The sequence below is a fragment of the Mesoplodon bidens genome (assembly GCF_964165515.1).
Source record: "Mesoplodon bidens genome assembly, chromosome: 20".
Lineage (NCBI taxonomy): Eukaryota > Metazoa > Chordata > Mammalia > Artiodactyla > Ziphiidae > Mesoplodon > Mesoplodon bidens.
In genome coordinates, this window is record NC_138181.1 from 35,937,416 (window position 1) to 35,963,260 (window position 25,845).

General features: G+C 40.6%; 2 protein-coding genes and 1 long non-coding RNA gene across 4 annotated transcripts in view; 1 reads left to right on the forward strand and 2 right to left on the reverse strand.

Moving 5' to 3' along the window:
* ASB5 (ankyrin repeat and SOCS box containing 5) overlaps positions 1-11,588 on the reverse strand; it is a gene marked incomplete at its 5' end in the record, with an annotated part of 96,357 nt that extends 84,769 nt beyond the window's left edge. Inside the window, 2 exons of the mRNA XM_081220903.1 lie at positions 1,233-1,289; positions 9,587-11,588. Of these exons, the coding sequence (XP_081077029.1) occupies positions 1,233-1,289; positions 9,587-9,618 (89 nt within the window). The remainder of the gene's footprint in view (positions 1-1,232; positions 1,290-9,586) is intronic.
* Positions 7-8,789, forward strand: SPCS3 (signal peptidase complex subunit 3). The gene is made up of 5 exons (XM_081220910.1): positions 7-271; positions 1,720-1,793; positions 3,635-3,711; positions 6,900-7,015; positions 7,972-8,789. Exons 1-5 carry the CDS (start codon positions 129-131, stop codon positions 8,102-8,104), a joined length of 543 nt encoding a protein of 180 aa, XP_081077036.1. The 5' UTR covers positions 7-128; the 3' UTR covers positions 8,105-8,789.
* A 2,977-nt stretch (positions 11,589-14,565) lies between the features above and the next one.
* Positions 14,566-25,845, reverse strand: part of LOC308608081 — a 53,539-nt gene continuing 42,259 nt past the window's right edge. For both annotated transcript variants that reach the window (XR_014014087.1, XR_014014088.1), the window contains exon 3: positions 14,566-14,835. This is a non-coding gene — a long non-coding RNA (uncharacterized lncRNA). The remainder of the gene's footprint in view (positions 14,836-25,845) is intronic.

Genomic DNA, 25,845 nt, shown 5'->3' on the forward strand with positions numbered 1-25,845 from the left:
CGCGGCAGCGCGCGCCCCCCCCACCCCGGAACGCGCGGCGCAGGCGGCGCGGCTCGTAGGGTGGTGGACCGCGGCCGGAACGGGGTCCCGGGTGTGCGTGGGGCGCGGGTTTCGGGACGTCGGCCGCGATGAACACGGTGCTGTCGCGGGCGAACTCGCTGTTCGCCTTCTCGCTGAGCGTGATGGCGGCGCTCACCTTCGGCTGCTTCATCACCACCGCCTTCAAAGACCGGAGCGTCCCGGTGCGGCTGCACGTCTCGAGGATCATGCTGTGAGTACGGCCGGGGTCGGGCGGCGGGGCCGGGCGTCCGGGCCGGGCTGGGGCGGGGGGCGCCGAGGCCGGGCTGCCGCGCGGGCCCCCTCCCTCCCCTCCCGTCCCCGCCTCCCCGAGCGGCCTTCGCTCCCGCCCGGACCCCTTGGGGGCTCTCCCTCGGCTCCCACCCTCCGCCGCACCTTCCCGGGCTTGCTCTTAAATGTTCGTTTCGAGCGTTGCTCGGATCACTGCCTCCGCTTCCTTCCTGTGCCTCACTTCCCTCGCCCGCGCCCGGCCAATAAGGGAGCACCACACCAGCCCAGCGGGCCCGCCCGGCCGCACCCCCGCCGGCGCGGGGCTCGGGGTCCCGGGCGCTCCCGGCCCGACTCGCCCCCCGACAGCCCCTCCGCAGGGTCCGTCCCCCTCGTCCCGCCGCCGAAGGTACCCGCGGCGCCTGCGAAGTTGGCAGGAGAGATTCGGATGCCCGGGGAGGAGTCGGCCTCCCAGCGCTCCCAGGCGGCGTGCTTTTAATTTTACTTGTGAAGGGCCAGCCGCTTGAATAAATCAGAGAAAATGCCCGAAGTAGAATTTTGAAATGACATTGTCCTTTAGCTAATGCCTATTTTTTATGCTAATTTTTATTCTCTGGCACTTTATTCGATTCGTAGCTCCCCACCCCCCGCCCCGGTTCTCGTGTCCTTCTTATCTGTGCCATCTTCCAACAAAAGCTCCCTGGTCTTAAACCTTAGTTTTATTTCTAAGTCACAGACGCCAACAAGCCAGTCATCTAATGGCTATTTCCCACTTTTTTTTTTTTCCCTCCCTGCATTGATGTTTGTTAAGTACTCTTTTTAAGATCCCGGTAGACTCAGGCAGGACATCACGAGCGCTGTCTGCTCTGGGAGGGCTTAGAAGAGGTTGGCACATGGTACACACTGAACAGCTGTTAGCTCCTGTGAATCTTGAGCAAGCTTCCTACCTTCCTGGGTCTTCATTTCCTTTTGTCTGAAGTGGAAGTGATACCCAACTCGTAGGCCTGTTGTGAGGATTGAGATAATTGTCAGAAACACATAGTGGCCCTGACCCAGATGCATACCTAGTATGTGCTCAGTGAAAAGTAGTTGTTCATTTAATCTTGGTTTCCATACCACCTTGCAGTCAAATGTAATTTTCTTCTACCCAGTCTACCAAATCACTTGACATCGAATATTTCCACATTCTTTGAGCACTTTTTTTCTCCCCCTGGGTTTTGTTAGGGGTTCTTTGAAGGTAAATGAAAATAGCTGAAGACCTACTTTTATAGTGGATTAGAATGTTTCCATTGTCACACTTATAAGTTTCTCTGATTTTTACTTGTTTCTTTGTGGGATACAGCTAGACCCTGTGTTTCACGTATGTAAGGAATTTTGTGAGTTTTGTATGCTGTTATGTTTGAAGGATGGTGAAACTATTACCTTTATTTCTAGAAAAAATGTAGAAGACTTCACTGGACCTAGAGAAAGAAGTGATCTGGGATTCATTACATTTGATGTAACTGCTGATATCCTTTTTAGCAAATATTTCATCGCTCTTTAGTATTACAATGATATACATATTTAGTGATTTGGGGGACAGTAAGTATGTTTATCCATTGAATCAGTCAAACCTTGCTAATTTCTATGCCTATGTTTTCATCAGTATAGTCGTGTTAATACCTCCTCGTTCAACCTTGAGAAAACTTGTATTTATAGATCGATGAGTTATTATTGTGTGAACACACTTTAAATTCTTCACAGAAACATTAAATAGATCTAAAGCTACAAGAGCGTTTGAATCTGTATTTAGGAAAGAAAATAAAATTAGATCATTTAGATTAAAGATGGAAGAATGTAACCACTACTCAGCCTACCTAGATGTAACGTTTCATGTACAATCCCCAAGAATATGTCCATGTTTTGTGATAGCAGAGAGAAACATATGTTGAAAAAGTGAATTGCATCTGCTGTGATTCAGAAGGTCACTGTCAGATGGTTATTGGTAAAAACCATATTAGCATTTTGCCATTATCGTTCTTTTTTTTAAGTACTTTTACAATAAGAGTCAGAGAAATCGTAACAATTAAAAGAGTTATTTAAAATGGAGGTGATTTAAATATTTTCTCTTTATTTTGAATTTCCACCTTTGGACACCTCTGATCACTGGGCCAGTTTAATCTTCTGTTAGGGTCTTAGATTACTATCTTGGCAGCATTGTTACGTGCCACCTCTGGGATCTCATCTGCCTTTTTAAGACTCCAGGATTAAAATTGGTTATGGAGATTGAACTGTCTGAACTTGTGTAAAGCAACTATCTGAACAGTGGAAGCAGATTATCTACCTGGGGAGTTTACCTGACATGTCTCTTTGCTAGCCTGGCATTACTTCTAACTTGAGTTTTTTAGAAATAAACTACTAGGTTTAGAAGTAGACTAGGAATTAGTTCTGTAGGCACTTTTTTAGGAAATAGAGTACACCATCAGAAAAGTCCTGTGTTAAACTTTTGCTTTTAAGTCTTCATGTCTTTAAAAAAAAAAAAATCTAAGCTAGTGAGAGAGAGTTTGGAGCTAGTGTGAAAGTAGGAACTTTGTGTATGTGGGCAATTATAGTGAAATTTAATTTCATCATTTGTAGTTTAGGTTTTCTTAATATGGCTGCTAAAACTTAAAATTGTACCTGTTTTTATAAAGAGGTATTTAAGACTTCTGAATTCTAAAATAGTGATTCTTAATGGATACACATGTCTAAGAGTGGAATGTCTTGAACATGTAGCTGTTAGTATATAAACGGATATAATAAAATGACTTAACCATTTACATATGATGCTTAATGAAATCCAAACATTAACTCAGTTCATTTCTCAGTGACACCAGTTTTGTAATTAATCCTGGTGAGTTTTTTTCACTTGGGTGCCAACTAATGAAACCAGATTGGTATTCAGCTGCATACTCTTAAGAAAGCACTTCATGGGTTGAGACATTTTGATCTCTACTGGCATATGTCCAAAAATAATATGTACAATTTACCGTACTTGGTTTAATTACTTGAGCCTAGTTCACTTTTGCTTAACATTAAGTTACATTGTGGTGATTGGTTATACTCAGAACTCCATTGGAATCATATGTGAGATTATACTGATAATCTCACTGATATTTTTTGACTTTGGAATGAGCTGGATTTTACAGTATATCATCTTCTATATATTTTTATTAAATTAGAGGCCCAGTATGTTTCTGGGCCACCTCTCCTTTTTTTTTTTTTTTTTTCAATTTTAGTATCAGTATTGCTATGAATAATTAAGAAAAACTAAAATCTGTTTCAAAGTTGTATGCTGCTTTATGATTTATATATTCCTTAATTTATATACATCTAGAAAATATATTTGATTGGAATGTTAAGCAGTTGTTTCTTTATTTATCAGCCGAATATTCAACAAAAAATAATGTAAGTATATGTACAGAAGTATTTTCGTAGATACTTAAAACCTCATTCTTTAGAAAAGAATATAAATTTTATATATTTGAAATATCTGACCTGAGTAATTTAGTAAAAATCACAAGCCCATGGAAAGGTGACTCTACTAAGAAAACTTTATCTCCTTTGGTAGCTTCTGTCTTTTTTGTTTTTCTGTCTGCTTCTACAGCCCCCCTGCATTGTGGTTCCCAAGAGTGGGGTGCAAGCAAGGTAATGCCTAGATATATAAGGAAAACAATTAAGAGCTACTATTTCTTTTCTTATGGATCTAAGAAGAGTTGCCAAATTTTCAGTTTGTTCAGCTTTTACTTGGCGTTAGGATGCAGTGGCAACTTGCAAACTCCTCATGGGCCACGCCGGAAGCCAAAAGTCCATTTATGTATTTCTCAATTTAAAGTAAGAGAGAAAAAAGATGTGAAATTTTACTGATACTCACTCTATGGACTGACACTGATACTCTACTCGGTCCTTAAGTCAAATGGTCACACGCCTCCTAAAACACGCACCTTCTCTGGAGGAAGAGGGGGAATTCTGTAGGGCAGGCAGTCAGCCTGCTACATACATTTATCCATTCACTTTCAGCATTTTGCAAAGTTGTGCAGTGTGTACCCAATTGAGTAGATTATATCATCTAGTTTTAAATAAACTAATCCTCACAAATGGAAAAATGGTTAAAAAATTATTTCAAAGAAATTACAGATTGAAGAGAACGCTAATGGTCCAGACATGGGTGAGCGACAGGAAAACGGCCGAGCTGACATGTCTGCTCCTCTTGGGCTGCTCAGCCACGTTAAAGGATTAAAAAGAAAAAATCAAAGAGATCTAATAAATAGTTGGCTGAGAACAATTTAGCATTAGTCAAGAAGACTATTTGAAATGCACATTTACATTCACTATCAATAATAATATATCTAACTATAATAGTAATGTGTATCATGTACGTAATTTGTAAATAAAGATGCATAGTTTGGGGTTGGTGTTCAAAATAATTCGTTATCAAAAATCTTTGGAGACTATTTCCAGTGATAAGCTCCAAAGGATGTTGCTGAACTATGGGTATATGAGGAAATGAGGAGGTCGAATTACTCCTCAGCTAAGTCCTCTTTAAGGTAAGATATTCTCTCTCCACAGCTACCATTAGAGATAGACGGCAAGGTACTTGAATCAGTGAAATTTCTAACTTGTGCTTACGACTCTGTTACCCAGATATGGAATCAAAAGCTGTAAAGATAACTAATTTGTGAATCGTCTCTTAGATTATTTTAAAATCCATCTAAATATTTATATTTTTCCTCTTTTAATACATGATGTGAGCTGTTTTGATAGTCTTTTATTAAGCCATATATCTACAATTAATTTATATTGAGAAATACATTACTTTGTTTTGAGTTGTACAGGACTTATCGGTTTGAACACTTAAAGTATTCTTTTTAATCATAAATTAGAATTGATTAGAAGTTTTATAATTAAAAGCTATTAAACTGTTAGATTAAAACCTATTATAACATTATTAAAACTATTAGTTTGTGACTGAAATTTATTAGTCCAGTCTGATTTAGAGCTTTTCTTTCACATAAGAGTAAGGGTTAAAATATTTATATAGCATATTGATAAAACAGAAATCTTCTTAGGTCCTAAAAGTGTAAGGTGAATGATTCTGATATGTGCATTAACTCCGAAAGGTGAAATCTGTGGAATCAAAATGTGCTTCTATGTTGTTTTTACCTGAGTTACCCTTATGTTTTGTTATCAGCATAGCCTGAGGTAATTCGTAGTTAAGAGATGAGTCTACTTCTGTATTGTATTTGAACTGTATATTCATTTTCAAGGGATGACAACTTAATCAACTTTATTTGTTGATTGGTTTGATTAGTTAGCTGGAATCATTAGCACTTTAATTCTTTGTATATTTATTTTGAGCATATCTTTTATGGAGGCTACTTTGTTGGGCAGTAAGAATATTGGGTTGAATAAGGTTTGATCCCCTGCCCTTGAGAATCAACAGAGCGTTAAACAGAAAAAGCTGCTCTGAAGTTAAGAGTGACAGCTGTAAGCACAAGTATTCTACACGTTTCAGCAAATGATCCAAATAAATATGTCACCTTCTTGCTGATGGATATACCTGAGTCAGATTCGTATGATTCATAAATCATTCTGATTTACTCCAGCATGGCTAGTAAGTTAATACAGTTTGGAATTTGACAGATCACTGCTTTGGTGAATGAATAAATATACATAAAAAGTCATTTTACTTTGGCATATCTTTGATTCTGTGTTCTTCAGTCTTGATGTTTCTGTTTAATGTTGGAGGGTTTAAGGTGAAGATTTGAACCCCTTTTTAGAAATTAACTGTTCCACATTTCTTTTTAGTTAATGCTGAGCAGTTGGCCTCACAAGCTAATGGATGGTAGCTTCATAAGAACACATTTCTTGGCATTTAGAAGTGGTTACAAATGTGCTGCTTCTCCATTTTGTAACTCAAATTTTCCAAAGGAAACTTGTTTATGATATGTCAAGGCAGTGGCTTAAAAGAATTGTCTGACTTCTAGGATTTTGCCATAGTAAAACAATAATGTGCCTATGTTTTCTTAATTTAAAGGAAAAAAAAAACCTAAAAAGGCTTCATTTCTTTAGTGATTCCTTGATAATTTAAAAACCTTGGAGATACATAAATTTTCACGAGATAATCTAGCAGCAGTGACCTGTATTAGCAGTGTGATCTACAGGGATTAGTTCTCTCTGTTTCCCTGGCACCATGCAGTGTCCACAGAGTTGGAGGGTCTCAGAAATTTTACAGGGAAAAGTGATTTAAAAGAATGCTTCCCTTCTAGGGATCCTAGTGCCTTCTGTTTCTCCTAGGGCCTCACTCTGGAGAGCACGTAAGTCTAAAACCTTGCATTAAACTTTGAGGGCTCTGAATAATACAGTTGCCTTGGCAATAGGGGTGATTTCCTTTAGGAAAGTATCTTTCTTTTGTCCAGGAGAAGTTTCACTCCTGTATCTATCCACTTGTTACCATTTTGTCTGCTTTAAGGTTTTAGCAGTTCCCTCAAAGTTGGATTCGTTCATATAAATTAAACTCTTCGCTTAACATACTTTTGAAGTGACAGAGATGCTATATCTGTTGAATTATCTAATTAATTTTTATTTTAATGTAGGCTCTGAACCAGGTTGTTCTGTGGGACAAGATTGTTCTGAGAGGTGATAATCCAAAGCTGCTGTTGAAAGATATGAAAACGAAGTATTTTTTCTTTGACGATGGAAATGGTCTCAAGTGAGCAATTCTTTGTCATTTTTTTACGTGTGATGTTACATGAAGGGGAGGGAAAGTCGTGATGTGTTTTTATTTTAAAGAAAAACAGCTAAAAAGAAAAGCTGAGAGAGAAGAAAAGTATTTATACAGATGTGAACTGGACGATGGGGTAGAAATAGGACCGTGCCAACCCCAGGTCTAAAACGGTGCCCAGTTCTCTTGCATTATGGGACGTGTAATGGTGAGACGAGGAGGGCCTGGGGCTCCTGCCCTTAAGGGTACAGGGAGCCTGGGCTGCTGAGCCGGGGGTGGGACTATCGTCAGAGGGCTCCTTCGGGGGTGCCAGAGGAGCCTGCCTGGGAACCTGGACCAGGAAGCCGCGTGTTGGTCTAGGAGTTGATACCGAAGTTTCTAGTTTTGGTTCACTTAATCTCTCTGAACCTCAGTTTCCTTTTATACAAAATGAAGGAATTAGAACGATTGCTCTTTTGGGTCAGTTTTAGCTCTTAAGCTCTGTGGGTCAACTCTGGAAAGGATTTTAGGGGAGAGCTATTTTAACCAAACCTGGTTTTGCAGATGAAAAGTTTCCAGCCCTGAGAGAGTTTGATTGATTCAGGTTTGCCCATCTGGATAATGACAGAATTAGGTTTCAAATCATTGTCTCCTGATTTCTAGCTCAAATCTCTCTGTTTTCTGTGTTTTACTCATTTAAGCATTTTGGTTGATGGCTCGAATAACTGTGACTGTAAAGTGACTTGAGGAAGGTCATTATGGGAGACCTGCAGTGAGAATGCTGGTGTTTCCCAGCATCATCTAGGATTTCAAACGACTTGAGAAAAACTTGTGTGTAGATTAGAATTCCAATTAGGAATAGCTGGTTAAAAATAAAGTATTTGATACCTCAGTGCTTGAATTAAAACGTTTTTATTGAACTACAAATGTTTCTGCTGACATCTGTTTATTATATCTTTTTATAGGGGAAACAGGAATGTCACTTTAACCCTATCTTGGAACGTTGTACCAAATGCTGGAATTCTACCTCTTGTGACAGGATCAGGACATGTATCTGTCCCATTTCCAGATACATATGAAATAACGAAGAGTTATTAAATTATTCTGAATTTGAAACAGCATATTTTTATACCTAATGAATTGTATCTTGTTTATCTCTTCCCTTGCATCTTTATTTGTTTTGGGTTGTTAACTTTTTTTTTTTTTTTGGTGTAAGAATGAACATCAAAAGGCATATTTGAAGGGAAAGGTTAATGTACTACTTAATTTTCCAAACAAACAAAGGCCATCAGAGTGGAGTATTATAAGAATAAGACAGCCACACGAGAAGGATTTGTGAAATATTTAGATTCGAAGTATTCCCTGTATTTCCATTATTTATGGAATATGAAGTGAGCATGAAGGGTAGTGAAAACTTTCAGGTGCCTCTGGAGTTATAAGAACTCTATTGATGCCTTGCATTTATGCAGGTTCACATTGGATGTGATTTAGAAGCAGACATTCTCTATTACCTCTTTTAGGGTATGTCTGAATACTGGAAAAATTAATACAATTGTTGGTGAGAAGCCTGGTTTACAAAATAGCGAAAAGTGATGAATTTTATTCCGTTTGTCTTAGGAATGTCCACAATGCTTGTTTTTCTGACAGGTGACTAGCAACCTTCTCCACTAAAGACTAAATACCTCTTTATATGCTGTAAATCATTCTAAATCATTTTAAAGTCTCTTAAGTCAACCAAATGTGTGTCTTTCAGTGCTTTCTCTAAAAAAGTTCCTTGATATTACATCTTTGTGTGATTTTTTTTTTTTAACATTGCCATTGAACGTTGAAAATGTTTGCATGGTTTATCTAGTGAGCATGCCTAGTGCCACTGAGTGGTAATTATTTAATTATTTTTCTAGGTCCACATTTGAATAACTATTGGGGTAATAATAATCAGTATGTGTTGGTGTGCGTTTCCATTTACAAGCACTCATATATTTTACTGTATGTGATCCTCAGTAATCTAATGAGGTAAGTAGTGCAAATGTTAGCTCTTTGCAGATAAAGAAACAGACCCAGAAGTTTGTGGAATTGCTTCACGGTTATTACATAGCTAGCAAGGAAGGGTGTTAACCCTTGAACTCAGATCTGATTCTTTAAGCATATCCTTTTTTTATACGTCCGATTACAGACTAGTCAAAATTCACTTACATAATCTTTATTATATTTTTTGTTACCCTGGACGCCCTTTCTGTTACCTAGAAGAGATTTCCTATCCTGTGTGGAAATGACTAATTTTCCAGTTGCCAACAATATAGAGGTAATATCTCACTCATTCTCTGCATAAATTAATTATACTCATGTTAAAAGTATAAGAATCCAAATGTATGTAAAAATTATTTAGAGATTGATTATATGATATTTAACATGATTTTTTTCTACAGTGGGCAAATAAACATCCTCAAAGGAAGCAACTACAAATCAGTCACCCTTAAAAGCAAGACCAAACACTGTAGGTACACTATCAGCAGTAACCAAAAAGGGCTAATATTTTCTACGAATAGCTTACATTAGTGGCTTAACATTTGTTATACTTACTTCATATGAAATACATCTCCGTTTGATTGCATTGGTTGGAACAGCTCCTGCCTGTAAGGGTGTGTGTTCTGTGAAGGTCAGTTGAAGGTCAGAAGTACAGTATCATGAATGCTAGACTGGGTTTGGCTCCCAGCTTTTTCATTAAACTTTTCAGGGTCTCCGTTTCTTTATCTGTAAAATGACAGAGTTGGACTAGTTAGCTTAAATAGTAGTTCTTTTATACCACACGTCTGTAAAATTTGTTGTATCCGTTTGGCAGAGAGATTGAACAGAAAAGCACCTCAGTAATGTGACGGCAGCCAGATGATTGAAAGACAACACATAATTCATATTGATCTGACTTGACTTCTGTTAGATTTTACACCCAGAAGATTTAACTTCTTATATAGTTTGTACAAACTTAAAATCTGTCGGCATCAAAGCTTAAAAGTTGGGTGTGTTCTCCTTGAGGCAGGTACACGTAAGAAGCCTGCAGCCTTAGCCAGACCAGGGGCTGGTTTAGGTGTTCGTGGGCCTCTGCATGTGTGGATCTGTCTTTGCTGTAGATGAATGTGGAAATTTACTCCAATTCCTGTTCAGTCCAAGCCCACCCACTTTTTGGAGTTCAGTGAGAAAGGGGAGTAGAAAGGCCCCCTAGCACAATGGATGTGTTTGCTTTTACTCACTAGCTAAGGGAAGCTGCTCAGGACAAGAATGCTCCAACATGGGAATAAGAAACCTCCCTCTCAGGAACTCACTTGTGGGTATGCACAGCTTTGTAAGTTCACTGTAATTCTGCACGAAGAAGATGGACCTGTGTTCAGTTGATAACCATATCATCGACCTCAGTGTCAGTGTTTTCAAGAAGTCTTAGAAAGTTGCCACAAAGACCCAAGGCTTCACACTTTTAATTAGAAACATCTGAGCCCAGGGATGATCCTGGGAAGAGAATAATTGCAAGACACTCATCTAAAGTAATTATGCTTAGAAATGAGTTAATTTTAAGATGATGTGCTTACATGCTCCTTTTCTCTAGCAGTTTAACCTAGACAAGCAGCTATATCAGTGATTCTATTCCCCCAGTTGATTACATTTGGTTTCTTTATGCTTAAAGGAAGATAACAGAAAACTTCAGAAATTCCCTATGGTGTAATAGGAAAAGGGGGTTATTTTGAGCTTCTGTTTTTGGAATTATTTTACAGCTCTTTGGTGGGTCTGGCAACTAAGAGACAGGCTTAAAGGCCGCAAGGAACGTTTGTTCACTATTCTATCTAAAGCTTCATGATCTAAAGCTTTGGGTCTTTGGGGGTATAGGTTAATGGAGGTGTTATTTTATAATGCTTTGACTTGACCTGAAATGAGTTTATGGGAGGAAGAAACCATAAGCTGTGAATTTTGGTAGTAGACATCTGTCCATTTCAGACGCTTCCCTTGCTTTTAGCAGGCAGCCTGTGTACCTTTTATGTGACTGCCAGTGGTTTAAAGAGATCTGTTTCAAAAAGTGGTTGCATGTTTTGATGCAATTTGGGAAACTGTTTACTTTACAAATACAGATTCATAAGAAAAAAATTCATGAAAATACTGAAGATATGTTTGAGGATTTTCTTAATTGCAATAAATATTCAGCATTTTTCTAATGAAAGTGAATTTTGTTTATGAGTAAAAGTATGCATTTTAAAAGACTTTCAGATTGATGCTTTCTTTTATGTGAAGCTGCTGCACTAAGAGAAAATGGCTGAAACCAAGTCTAGTAACCTTGAGGTGGTTTTCTTTTCTTCCCCCTCCCACCCCCTCTTTTTTTTTTTGGTGGGGTGGGTCAGGGGAGGTTAATTGCACCTAAAAGGTCTTCTCCAGAGACTGCGCTCCTATACTAGACTGTAAGCTCTCCGAGGGCAGTCTCGTGGGTTATCTTTGTATCTTGCCCAGCGCCTAGCAGAGCGCTTTGCACACAACAGGCGCCCAATAAATGCTGATGGAGAACCAAGTCATTGTCTCTGTAATGTGGCCAGACCGTGGGGACTGCCTTGCAGTGAATGCTCTCTGTAAGGGCCGCCTTTGTCATTCTTGAGCTCCTGGTGACGTTAGCTCTGATTATTCTTCCTTCTTTTCATGCCTTGGGACAACCTGGGCCGGGCTAGTGACGCTCTGGTTGCCGAGACCTGGGTTCTCCCAGTGCCAGGCTTCTGGTGAGAGCCAAGGGGTAGTGACTGGTTGAGAAGATGGATAAAGTAACACTAGAAAGTCACCACACAGACCTGAGTTTAAAAACTCTCAAGATGCCTGTGGAGCTCATGAAGAACCGGGTCAGAATAGACAGCTGGCTCCATTTGAAAGCGTGGCGGGCCCAGCCTCCTGGCCTCTCGGCCTCCCGGGCATGTCGGCGGTTTGGGTCGCTGCCCTCGCACTCCTGACCCCTGGGACGACCCTGTGAGCCCACTGAGTTGTGGGAACCCTGCTTTTTCTTTCTGTTTCTCAAAAGAATGTTTCCCAGTGAACTCAGACAACTGAAACGATAGAAATACTCCCTCAAAAGAACAGAAAGTTGAATTTAGAGGGCAACTTAGTTATATTTAACCTAAGTGTATTTTATCTGGGACCACACAAGAGGTCAGCTGGGTTTTGTTTTTGTTTTCTCTGAACCTGGGCAATGCTATATCAGAACTTTAGTCCTTAGACATTTTCTGTCACACATTTTCTCTTGGCTTGATTGGTTAAAGCGAGATTTCTGGATTCTGCAGCCTGTTGCCTGATGAGTGAGTTATCCCTGTAGAAGGAAACTGGCCCCGTCAGTAGGTGAGCCTCAGTCTATCTGAACAGACCTCAAGTAGCTTTCAGCCAGGCCTTCCCACTGGAGAGGAGCAGAGAGGTATTTCCTTCTTGGAATATGTGTGGTTGATGCATATCCCACTGGTATATCTGTTGAGTATACTTGGGAATAGGGATCTGGGAGTTGAAAGGTAGTTAGTGATAAAACCCATATTCAGACCCTGGCGTCTGCACCAGAGCTGAAGGCCCCTCCGTACAGGCTGTGCTGTTCCGCCAGAGACATGGGGATGATCATAACTTTCTTCCAGAAGTGCTGGGAGAAGTAAATACGTGTGGGAAGAGGACCTCCTGGGATTCTTGGCACACAGCAGGTTTTTATTACTTCTACGACATGTAGGGCATATAGAGGAGTTGAGGAAACAGGGCCGAACGGTTCACAGACTTTAAAGTCTCTTAGCAAAGATGCAGGGTTTTTTTCTTTTACCTATAACGGTAGGACAACTTAGGTAGTTGTTTCAGTTGATGCAAAACACTGAGTCTTGTGCCAATGTTTTTCAACTAAGAATGGAAAAAATCACTTAGCTTGATCATGAAGATTAGTTGATTAAATGATTGTGAGAAGTACAGAAAAATTTACCCTCATTTTAACCATCTGGAATAAGAAAGGCCAGGGAAAAAACAAGGAATAAAGCTGACTGGAAGTTGGCGTGTGAGACAAAATGCACCGACGGTGAAGGGGAGGTGGATTTATTCTGGCCCTTGCAATGGAGAGAACGTCCGTTTCTGCAGAAGGATTTCTCGGAAGAGGAAGGAGGCTTGGGTTTCTTAGAGACAGGTAAATAAGAGAGTCCTGCGGAGGTGGGGTGGATGCCGTTATTTCTCAGAACATGCGGGCTTGGTGGGCATGGTTCTGGTCTCACAAAGTCCAAGGTCGGGGGCTTCTCAACCACTGCTTCCTTCTGGGCGCACAGGGTGCAGGAAGGATTCAGCATTGTCATTGGTTTTGGGAGAGCTAAGAAAACTGCAGAATCCTCTAGTGGAACAGCATCACCATGGGTCGGTATCCAGGAAGTTACAGAAGTCAAGGTAACATGTCAGAGGCCTCATCAGGAGAGGAAGCACCCCAAAGAGATGAGGAACCTGAATCAGCTCTATCTCCCATTATTTGTAGCTTTCAACTTCAAGACTGACAGTTCACTGACCACCAGCTCTTTACACTGGATTATACCGTAGCAATCAAGAAATTAAACATGTATTTACTCAGCATCTTTTCTACCAAGTTCTAAGTATTTATTTTTATTTAAAATCAGTGCATTATATTTTCTTATTTCTCTCCATTGGTCATTTGTCTACTTAACAATCCCTGATCACCCTTCTGGTAATGAGATACTCCTCTCATTATATAGACTGCTGACAGGTTCTAAAAGTTGTCCTTTGCCTGCCCATCCCTGCTAATTAGAAATGCATTTCTGGTAAGTAACCTAACAGTCATTCCAGTTTTGCAAAGGGTGTTGGTTAGGAAGGAGGCTAAATATATTGTTTAAAGGCCTTTATTAACCCTTCAAAAATTATTACGGTTCACTGGAAGTTTCAAAAATAGCACAGACGAGTCCTATGTACCCTTAATCTCAGCTTCCCCTTGAGGTGACATCTTACATAACTATAGTTCAGTATCAGAACCTGGGAACTGGCACAATCCATAGACCTTATTCAGATTTCACCAGCTTTACTTTACGGATCTGTGTGCATTATGCAGCATCTGTAATGGGCCAGACACTGTGCTTGCTTACACCCTGGGGTGGAGTGATGTGGTAATACAGACAGCACCTCAAGCACTTTAAATGTTCTTGGGAAGTTTGTTTTTGTTTTGTTTTTTAGAGTAAAGCCGGGAGTTCTCAGCCCTGCCTTTAAGATTTTTCCGGTTATAGAGTCAGGAAGTAAAATATTGTAATCGCAGTGATTACTAATGACAGAGTAAACACACTAAAGTGGGTGGGAGGCAGGGGAGGGGCGTGGGGGGCACACTGCACACGTCACGTTGAATCATGCAGCCAAGATTCTCCTGACAGTGCAGTGGGCCGGGAAGGCTAAGCTGGATGCTGAGACTGCTTGCTCTGAGTGGACACCTGCGGAACCGTGTCCAGGCTCAGCGCAGCTGGCTGCAGTGCAGCAGCCGACCCCAGTGGGACCCGTCAACCGGAGAGATGCTCGGACTCCAAGGGAAAATGTAAAGTCATCCACAGAATTGCTGGAAAAACAGATGGCCTTATCCAACAGGTGATCAGGTGATCTTACCTGTCTGCTTCTGTGACATAGTCTTGGAGCTGCATTAAGTGCTAAATCTGGTGATGCTGAAGGGCTTCCAGGATAAAATGTGAGCCCTATTATCTGGCTGGGATGACTCCAGTAGGCCAGAGGGACCAATCCTTCCAAATCTAAGGCCTCCTGCTGGTCAGTCCCCTTCCAGGAAGGCACATTCCGTGAGAAAAGATCTCCAGGGCAACCTATGAAAGGCAGTGGGTCTATATCAGTACCTGTGCTTTTATGACACACTCCTGCCACACACAAAATTGCAAGTGAAGTTTCACAAAATAATACTTCGGGCTACAGGCACATGCTCATTTACCCTTCTTCCATGTCATTAAAAGAAAAAAAAAGATGGTCATGACCTAGTTAATCAATTTCAAGACTCCTTGTTTAAAAAAAGTTCAAATTGTAATAGGAATCAAGAAATTGAGTCTACAATATAACAGAATTTCATAATAACAGCTACAATTTACCTGCTATTATATGCTAGGTGATTTATAAACATCAGCAGCAGCCATAACATTCCTGGGAGTCATTCATTACTCAGCAGACGTTTACTGTGCTCCTGTTTGCCAGGCACTGTTCTAATCGCTAGAGACGGAGCAGTGGTCAAAACAGAAAAAAACAATTTCTGCTCTCATGGAGCTCACCGTCTGGTGGGGAGGATCTCTAGCAAACACATGAGGCAGTAAGATGTATTTTGTGTCATAATAAGTACTATGGAGAAAAAGAATCGGGGAATGGGGATAAGGCGTGTTTGGGTGCAAGCTGATACCTGAAGGAGATGAGAGAATGGACTTCAGGGTATCAGAAAGAGGAGAAATCCTGACCCCGGGAGTAGCAAGGGCCAGACTCTGAGACAAGGATTCTTGGCTCATCCAAGGAACAGGACTGATGTGGGATACAGATGTGGAAAAACAGGTTCAGGAAACTTAGCTCAAGGTCAGACTAGGAGGGGTTTTGAACACAGGTCTATCTGGCTCCAAAGTCCATTACAATGTCCATCACCAGGACATACATAACACTAGTTACTGCACATCTACTACGTGTCATCCAGCCTCTTACTCAGCTTTAACTATGTGATGGTTGCCTCACATTTTCTGGTGAACTACAGGAGTCAGGTACCCCTGGCTAGAAATCACATAATAAAGAGCTTGTTTATAGAAGACACTCAGGCCCAACAAGCTTTACGAAGATTAACAGGGGAAAGAAGCAAATATATATCCAGGGCATCACTCTTTTAATTATTTAGTGAGATTGCATAAGAGAATAATTTTCTATATATATTCATATATTTTCATATAAGAACTTAATATAACTCATTCATATAATTTCCTATATATTTATTCATCTTCTAAGTGAAATATTTTAAGTTCAGTGTAACCTATAAAATCACTAGAGAGGGAAGTAGTTTTCATCAGTACAATTTTCCCAATTTCTTGGTTTTAAAGTTAATTTTTTACAGTAAGAAGTTTTCATGTCCAGTCATTTCACAGACAGCCTTCAGCTGGGCACTGTGCTCTGTGCAAGGTCTACACCTTGGTGTCTGGTTTTTCTCAAATGAGCCTCTTTTGCTGATTACTGGGGCTTTGGTGCCCCCTGGTGGTAGATCCGAAAAAAACAAGTACTAGGTCTCCCGCATTCCATGCCGCCTCGTGTTGCGGCCTGATGGGTATGGTTTACAACACGGAAACGCATAAAGAAAAATTACCCACAGGAATGTGCACTTGTGGGTTCCTTTAGTCTTGCGTCACACAGAACTTGCCAAAAGCTGTGAGAGGGTTAAGCTAAGAGAAAGCAATATCTAATCTCATGAACAGACGGGGCTCGAAACCAGTGGTGTGGAAAAAGTATCTCTAAGAGTGGGACTAAGGGAAATAAATCAGTCTTATCGCAAATGTGTGCATACTGCCGATAAATCCACTCCTGCTGAAACAAGACAAGTAAGTTTTTAAAAGTTATTGAAAACCAGATTCAAAACAAACCCACTAACAGGATGAAAAAATGGTATTTTCTGGGCAATCTGAACTACAAACTGTTTGGCAGCAGTAGACGCTGTGGCTCCACAGCAGACAGTTTCCAGCCATTTTGCTTTCATCCTTATTATGTCCTTGTGTTTAGGGATGTCTCCTTTAAATAGCATAAAGCTGGATTTTAAAAATCCAATCTGATGCTCCACATCACTAATCATTAGAGAAATGCAAATCAAAACTGCAATGAGGTATCAACTCACACCAGTCAGAATGGCCATCATCAGAAAATCTACAGACAATAAATGCTGGGAGGGTGTGGAGAAAAGGGAACCCTCTTGCACTGTTGTTGGGAATGTAAATTGATGCAGCCACTATGGAGAACAGTGTGGAGGTTCCTTAAAAAACCAAAAGTATATCTACCATACGACCCAGCAATCCCACTACTGGGCATATACCCTGAGAAAACCATCATTCAAAAAGATTCATGTACCACAATGTTCATTGCAGCACTGTTTACAATAGCCAGGACATGGAAGTAACCTAAGTGTCCATCGACAGAGGAATGGATAAAGAAGATGTGGCACATACATACATTGGAATATTACTCAGCCATAAAAAGGAACGAAATTGAGTTATTTGTAGTGAGGTGGATGGACCTAGGGACTGTCATACAGAGTGAAGTAAGTCAGAAAGAGAAAAATACCATATGCTAACACGTATATATGGAATCTAAAAAAAATGTTTCTGAAGAACCTAGGGGCAGGACAGGAATAGACTCAGACGTAGAGAATGGACTTGAGGACACGGGGAGGGGGAAGGGTAAGCTGAGACAAAGTGAGAGAGTGGCATGGACATATATACACTACCAAATGTAAAATAGATAGCTAGTGGGAAGCAGCCACATAGCACAGGGAGATCAGCTCCGTGCTTTGTGACCACCTAGAGGGGTGGAATAGGGTGGGAAGGAGGGAGATGCAAGAGGGAGGAGATATGGGGATATATGTATATGTATAGCTGATTCACTGTTATACAGCAGAAACTAACACAACATTGTAAAACAATTATACTCCAATTAAGATGTTAAAAAAAAAGCCAATCTGATAACCTCTATCTTTTAATTGGTGGTTATGAATATCAATTTATTTGGAATTATTCTCTCCTTTTTGTATTTTATATACAATCTTCTGTTTCTTTGCTCATTTCTTTTCTTGTTTTATTTTGAATTGAGCCTTCTTGTTTGTTTTTATTTCATTTTTAATTCACTGATATTTTTTCTTAAAAATTTATGTAAACCTTGAAATATTACCATACATGTGTAACACATTTTTAAGTTAATGATTCTTAAATTAATTCTTAAGAATGCAAGTTTCACGAGAGCTGGGATTTTTTTACTTTGTCTACGGCTGGGCTGTATTCCCAGCATCTTGAAGAGTTCCAGGCGGCACACTTGGGCCATATTCACCTGCTCATGACCTACATGCTACTATGGTCCATTATTTTAGCTTTTTTCAAATTAAATAGGACAAATCTGACATCACCCTCATCATCATCACTATAAACGTCTACGTTTAGGTTTACTCATAATATGTACCATTTTCCTGACTTGCCACTGCTTCCTGCTTTGCCCATCTTTCTGAAGTTCATCTCTTAGATGTTCCTTTGATGAAAAAATGATGGTGTTAATGCTCTTAGGTTTTGTTTATCAAAAAATATGTTGCTTTGTCCATGTTGTTGAAACGTTTTGCTGAGTGATTAATTCCGGATGGACTGTTATTTTCTCTCAACTCTTTGAAGATATTTGCTATAGGCTGAATGTTTCAGCACAGCTGCCCCCAGCCCCCAATTCGTATGATGAAACCTGAGTGCTCAGTGTGATAGGGTTACCTTACGAGGTAGGGCCTTTGGTCCTGAGATCAGGTCCTGAGAGCAGAGTCCTGCGAACGAGATCCATGCCCGTATAAACGAGGCCCCAGTGAAAGCTCCCTCACACCTGTGCAGGGGTATGGACACAAGAAGTCTGCTACCTGGAAGACGGCCCTACCTGACCACGCCAGCACCCGGATCTCAGATTTCCAGCCTTCAGAACTCAGAGAAGTAAAAATTTTGCTCTTTATTAGCTACCCAGTCTGTGATAGTTCGTTGTAGCTGGCTGAATGGACTAAGGCATGTTATTCCTCTATCTTCTGCCTTATCTTTTAGCTTCTTAGAATATGTATCAGTCTAATCATTTTATCTTATTCTGTATTTTCTCTGTTGGCTGCTGATATATTCTTTTCTTTCCAGTTTGATATAAGTTGTATTTTGTGTCTGTGGATTTATTTCTTTTACAGAAATGGAAAACGCAGTAATTCTTCAAATATTGCCCTTCTGCTCTCTCTGTGTGGGAGTCTGTTATACTTCACTCTTTCAAGGCTCCTTAACTTTTCTTTCAAATTTTGTTCTCGTTGTTCCCTCTTAGATTATTCTGGATATTTTCTTCAGATCTATTTTCCAGGCCACTAATTCTTTTTTAAGATGTGTCTAATCTGATATTTAACCCATTTATAGAATTATTATTTTTTATTTCTTAAAGTTCTACTTTGCTCTTTTATAATTTCCATGACCCCCCCTTTTAAAAATAGATCTTTATTGGAGTGTAATTGCTTCACAGTACTGTGTTAGTTTCTGTTGCACAACAAAGCGAATCAGCCGTATGCATACACATGCCCTCATATGCCCTCCCTCTTGAGCCGCCCTCCCACCCTCCCTATCCCACCCCTCTAGGTGGTCACACAGCACCGAGCTGATCTCCCTGAGCTACGCGGCTGCTTCCCACCGGCCGACTATTTCACATTCCGTCGTGTGTATATGTGGATGCTGCTCTCCCAGCTTCGCCCTCCCACCCCATGTCCTCAGGTCCATCCTCCATGTCTACCTCTTTATTCCTGCCCTGCAACTAGGTTCATCAGTACCACTTTTTTTTTTTTTAGATTCCATGTATATGTGTTAGCACACGGTATTTGTTTTTCTCTTTCTGACTTACTTCACTCTGTATGACAGACTCTAGGTCTATCCACCACTACAAATAACTCAATTTCGTTTCTTTTTACGGCAGAGTAATATTCCATTGTATACATGTGCCACATCTTCTTTATCCATTCATCTGTTGATGGACATTTAGGTTGATTCCATGTCCTGGCTATTGTAAATAGTGCTGCAATGAACATTGTGGCGCATGTTTCTTTTTGAATTAATTATGGTTTTCTCAGGATATATGCCCAGTATTGGGATTGCTGGGTCATATGGTAGTTCTATTTGTACTTTTTAAAGGAACCTCCATACTGTTTTCCATAGTGGTTGTATCAGTTTACATTGCCACCAACAGTGTAGGAGGGTTCCCTTTTCACCAAACCCTTTCCAGGATTTATTGTTTCTAGCTTTTCTGATAATGGCCATTCTGACCCGCATGAGGTGGTACCTCACTGTAGTTTTGGTTTGCATTTCTCTATTAGTGATGTTGAGCATCGTTTCATGTGCCTCTTGTCCATCTGTATGTCTTCCTTGGTAAAATGTCTATTTAGGTCTTCCGCACATTTTTTAACTGGATTTTTTTTTTTTTTTTTGATATTGAGCTCCATGAGCTGTTTGTATATTTTGGAGATTAATCCTTTGTCTGTTGTTTCATTTGCACATATTTTCTCCCATTCTGAGGGTTGTCTTTTTCTCTTGTTTATGGTTTCCTTTGCTGTGTAAAAGCTTTTAAGTTTAACTAAGTCCCATTTGTTTATTTTTGTTTTTATTTCTGCTTCTCTAGGAGGTGGGTCAAAAAAGATCTTGCTGTGGTTTATGTCAAAGAGTGTTTTTCCTATATTTTCCTCTAAAAGTTTTAGTGTCTGGTCTTACATTTAAGTACCATGTTCTTGGACTGGAAGAATCAATATTGTGAAAATGACTATACCACCCAAAGCAATCTACAGCTTCAGTGCAATCCCTATCAAACTACCAATGGCATTCTTCACAGAATTAGAACAAAAAATCTTACAATTCATATGGAAACACAAAAGACCCCGAATAGGCAAAGCAATCTTGAGAAAGGAAAACAGAGTTGGAGGAATCAGGCTCCCTGACTTCAGGCTATACTACAAAGCTACAAGAGAGTATGGTACTGGCACAAAAACAGAAATATAGATCAATGGAACAGGATAGAAAGCCCAGAGATAAACCCATGCACATATCATCACCTTATGTTTGATAAAGGAGGCAAGAATATACAGTGGAGAAAAGACAGCCTCTTCCATAAGTGGTGCTGGGAAAACTGGACAGCTACGTGTAAAAGAATGAAATTAGAACACTCCCTAACACCATACACAAAAATAAACTCCACGACCCCTTTTTAAGTCTCTTGGTTCTTGCTCATTTACTAAAGTTCATCTTTTATTTTTAAACATTTCATATATTGTCATTTAAAAAAATGTGAGTCTGAAGATTCTAATATCTGAAGACCTTTAAAAAAATTTCTTTTTCTGCGGACTCTTACTCATGGCAGTTTACTCCTTGTGTCTTGGTGGTTAGTTGTTTTCGGTTTTTGTTTTATTTATTTATTTTTTAAACTGTGAGCTCACATCTGTAGAAAGTCTGAGCACCTTAATTGGTGAAACAACTTACCTCCAGCCAGATTTGCATTTGCTTCTGCCTGGAGGGCCAGCTTTTACTGTTCTGACCGGTGACCTCCTTAGGTGTTTTCAAGGGCTGTGGCTTAACCTGGGGCCCCCATCCCCCTTCTGTGGGCCCAGGGCTCAATCTCTTGATTCTAACTTTGTATGGACCTCTGCCTTCCAGAAAATTCTGAATTTTGGTTTTGGTTACTGCTCACATTTAGGTTTTAACTCACTGGTCTTTCCCCCCTCTTCCCTTGGAGCTTTTGTGTATGTTTTTAAGAGCTAGGAGTGCATGAACCTTGCGTGTGTTCCCTTCATCCGGGAGCTGGTTGTATTGTGGCAGGAAGTGTCTTAGAGCAGCACGTCCAAAACGATGCCAAACATGGAAGCGCAGGCATCTCTTTGCTCGAGAAAAAACAGCCCTTCGCAGCTTAATATGGAGCTACTGATTTGGCAAACACATTTTTTTGGTCTCCCTTTTTCCTAATAAGCAGAGAATGCCATAAGTTTGCTTTTACACTCAGGTAGATTTTACCATCTTGCCTCAGGGCATCAATATTTTGTTTTCTGCTATAATTTAATGAGCAGGGAGCCTAAGTCTATCCCCATCCCACAAGGTATAGTACTGATTTAGAACTTTGGGGAAGGATACTTATTAATATACATGTGCATCAGAGGGTGGGAGCTTTGTCCCACAAATTTCAGGGATCTTCCACTACTGTGGAGTGCCTAGGGGATCAGAAATTTGGGTTGGGATAGAATATCACTTTTAAAGTAAAAGGCAAATGGCGACCCCCTATGCCCCCTACCACTGTAAAAGTTCTACTTTGTTCTTTTATAATTTCTATGACCCCTTTTTAAGTCTCTTGGTCCTTGTTCATTTATTAAGGTCCATCTTTTATTTTTAAACATTTCATATGTTGTCATCTTGGGCTTAGGAGGCAGCATGAACCCATTGTGGTGTCTGCTCCAACCCCAATGCTGAATAACCTGGTAAATCAAAGGCTGAAAGCCTGAATGGGGCCCAGAATAAAAGAAGATCCTTCTGTTCAACCCGTTTGCTATGCAAGCAATTCTGACAATGTCCTGGTGGGTCCAGTGGTGCTTCCAGAGCCTGCACCTGACTGGGCTGCTGTGTGGAGTCTGTGATGAGCTCTGATGGGTGAATCAGAGTGAATACCCTTAGGGTTTTGGAACAAAGCCATGCTCTCTTCAGAAAGTAAATATTGCTTTGAGAATAATTCTTGGTTCATGCTCGGGCTTTGAGATGCCAGTAATCGTGAAACTTGAGGGGCACGTCAAAAATAAGTTCTGTCTGATCCTCTAAGCCTCAAGTCATTACAACTCTCCAACATTTAATTGAAGGGATTATATGGGACCAGACAAGCCCTGAATGAACTGGTAAACTCACTGCCATCTGTCCCTTTCTCAATCACATCTGTGACCTGACATGGAGTTATCTGAAGAAGAAAAAAACTGAGTTTGGCTCATAGATGGCTCCCCATGACATCCTGCATTAGGCAGGGGTGATGAACTGAAGAACTATAGTACTTGGAGGTGACCTTCAGGATACTGGAGAAGGAAATCTCAGCGACCGGGTGTCTAAGTAGTACGTCTTAGGATTCACTTTTCCTGGAAAGAGAGATTGCAAGAAGTGTGGAGCGACACCAGTTCTTGGGAATTGCTTGTAGTCTGGGTGGTTGGTCAGCACTTGGAAGAAGTAACTTTGGAGACAAGTAAGCTTGGGGAAGAGCACAGGACAGGATATCTAGGAACGCGCCCAGGACGGGAGAACATCAGTGACGCACAGAAGTTCTTACCAGAGGGCTCTCCCAGAAGAGGCAGCTCTTAATGACCAAGTGGAGAAGACGACTTGTCCTGCAGATGTCAGCTTCTGTCTTTACCTCCTCTGGTTCTTGCTCACTGACTTCAGGACAGAGTGACCGTGTTAGCAGGGATGGCAGTTCTCCGTGGGCTCAACCGTGAAGATCCCCCCATTGGCCAAATCAGAGGTGGCATTTTTTTAAAACTTTTTTTTTTTTTTTGCGGTATGCAGGCCTCTCACTGCTGTGGTCTCTCCCGTTGCGGAGCACAGGCTCCGGACGTGCAGGCTCAGCGGCCAGGGCTCACGGGTCCAGCCGCTCCGCGGCATGTGGGATCCTCCCGGACCGGGGCACGAACCCGTGTCCCCTGCATCGGCAGGCGGACTCTCAACCACTGCGCCACCAGGGAAGCCCCCAGAGGTGGCATTTTTTAACACCTTATGACCAACCGGCACTTTTTGTCCTTGTCACCTCTGTTCTCGTGACTTGGGCTATGCTACTCTAAAGACCTTGCTTTCCAGGAGAAACAAAAATGGCTCCACTGACCTGAAAGTTGAAACAACAGCCTGGCTCCTTTGAGAGTCTCTGCCATTAGACACACAAGCTAAGAGGAAGTTTACTCTTTTGACAGAGATTATTTGTCTTAATTATCAAGCAGAAATGTGATGAAGTAAGGGAGGAATCTGAGGTCAGAGAGGTAAATATGCATTGACTTGGAGACCTTTGTTCCATGGATGTGCCAACAAGTCTCACGTCACATATGACATCTAGTGTCCCAGGGAAAGTGGGAATTACACAACACAGAGAGAAGGGCAGGACCTTCTGTACTTGCTTTCAGCCTATAATGATGTCTCTTTGTTCATCCAGGTGAGTGGATTTATGAGCTGCCTTATCTGTTTTACATTGAGCTAATCATTTGTTTCCCTCAAGATTGGCTGGGTTATGCTGCAAGCACAGACAATCCCAGAATTTCAGTGGCTTAATAACAGTGCATATTTATGTTTTGCTCGTGATCCAAAAGGAGGTGGCAGGGGCTCTAGGTTTTGTAATCAGATTCTGTGACTTAGGCTGCTAGAGAAAAAGGAATATAGTGAATCACGCAATGGCAGTCTTTCAGACAATCTCTGAGTAGGAGAATTACTTGTAATCAATACACAGATAACAGTGCAAAGTGACTGCAGCGTCAACCAGGTAGCCTGGATAATTCAGGAAGCAACAGTAGTAACAAGCAAGAATGAGGACGTTGGTGTAACTTGGGGTTCAGTTTAATGTCTGTCACAGAAGTGTAAACAGAGCACGGGAGTTATGCAAGATTGCAGAAGTAGAAAATAAAAGAAACTACAAATTAAGTATGTCTGTTAATAAATGAGTGAATGAGTAATTTAAAACACACACACACACACACACACACACAGCATTCAACTCCTTATAAGATCATTTATCCGCATCTTTTATGATGTGAGGTTGTTAAGAATAAGCTCATAATTAGATACTTACATTTTTATAATAGTAAGGTAAATTGTTTGGTATATTTCATAAGTGGGACTTTAAGTTATTCTCAAGCAAATAACATTTTTGTTGCTAAGAAGTACCTATTGCAGGGAGGCTCCCACCACCCTGAATGCGAGGCTGGATTAGCTGTTGCTGGGCACTGGGACCAACAACCAAAGAAAACAAGCATTTCTGGTTTATCTCCACTAGATGGTGCTACTGAGTTCAAGATTCGACCTGCTGTATCTTAACGCAAGAATTTGACTAACTGTAGAAGACATTTATATTGTGTTACTTTCCCCTTCTACATTAGTATTTAAAACAGTATTAAGATCACTTTTATTCATTTTGGAAGTAAAATAATAACAATTGTAACCTCAGGAAATTTGAAAACTCTGTCAACTACTTAAGGAGCTGGTATGCTATTATCTGATGTTTCTCCTGTAATTCATAGAAAGGATCTTTTTATTAAAAAATATAGTTTTGGGGTCATGTGTACATGTGTCGTGAATTTTAATCATATCTATTTTCCTTTTTGGGCGAAATAAACTTTTCATTTTCAGATGACTGAAAGAGTAGGGGCTACACATTTTCAATTTTTTAATCGGGCAAGAAAATATCTTGGGCGGCCTTGTTTGTGAGTAAAAATAGACTACTTTTGAGTACGTAGTTTCACTTGAGTTGTCATGAGATACTGTAAACAAAAATAAAAATTCGAAAAGGTAAAAAGCACTTCTTTCAACGACGGAATGAGGAGTACAATGTATATGTACTGACTCTGAGAGTGGGTGATTACAGAACAAGAAGGAAACCAGCAACTCGGTCTGGGTTTATTTTCTGTGTATACACAGCTGGAAGAGCTCTCAGGAGTTACCTAATCCATGTCCATCACTGCAAAAATAAAGAAATGGAGGATCCAGACCATATTTAAAAATGCTCTTGAGAAAGAAAGGAAAGATGCTGAGTGCAACCTAAGTGGCCTGCAGGTCTTTACAAAGCAATTGCTTACAGACAATGTCCAAAAGCAGGACCAAGTTATGAGTAAAGAATCAAGGTCTTCGGTCAGTGTGTATGGACAATTATCTGTTGTCTTTAATAAAGGCTGTAGAGTTAAAAAGAGGCCTGAAATGGCATTGGCACTGGAAGATATGAAAATACCATGCCCCCAGAATCAGCTTGTAGAGTGAAAAGTGCAGACCCAGGGTCAGGTAGAACTGAGGAGTGAGTGGCAGATCCTTGCCTTCCAGCCTGTGTAACCACTGACACTCAGCGTCTCTATAAAA

Coding starts and splice junctions, on each gene's coding strand:
- SPCS3 (XM_081220910.1), top strand. CDS start 129: ATGAACACGGTGCTGTCGCGGGCGAACTCGCTGTTCGCCTTCTCGCTG. Junction 3,712..6,899: donor AATATTCAACAAAAAATAAT/GTAAGTATATGT, acceptor ATTTTAATGTAG/GCTCTGAACCAGGTTGTTCT. Junction 7,016..7,971: donor GACGATGGAAATGGTCTCAA/GTGAGCAATTCT, acceptor ATCTTTTTATAG/GGGAAACAGGAATGTCACTT.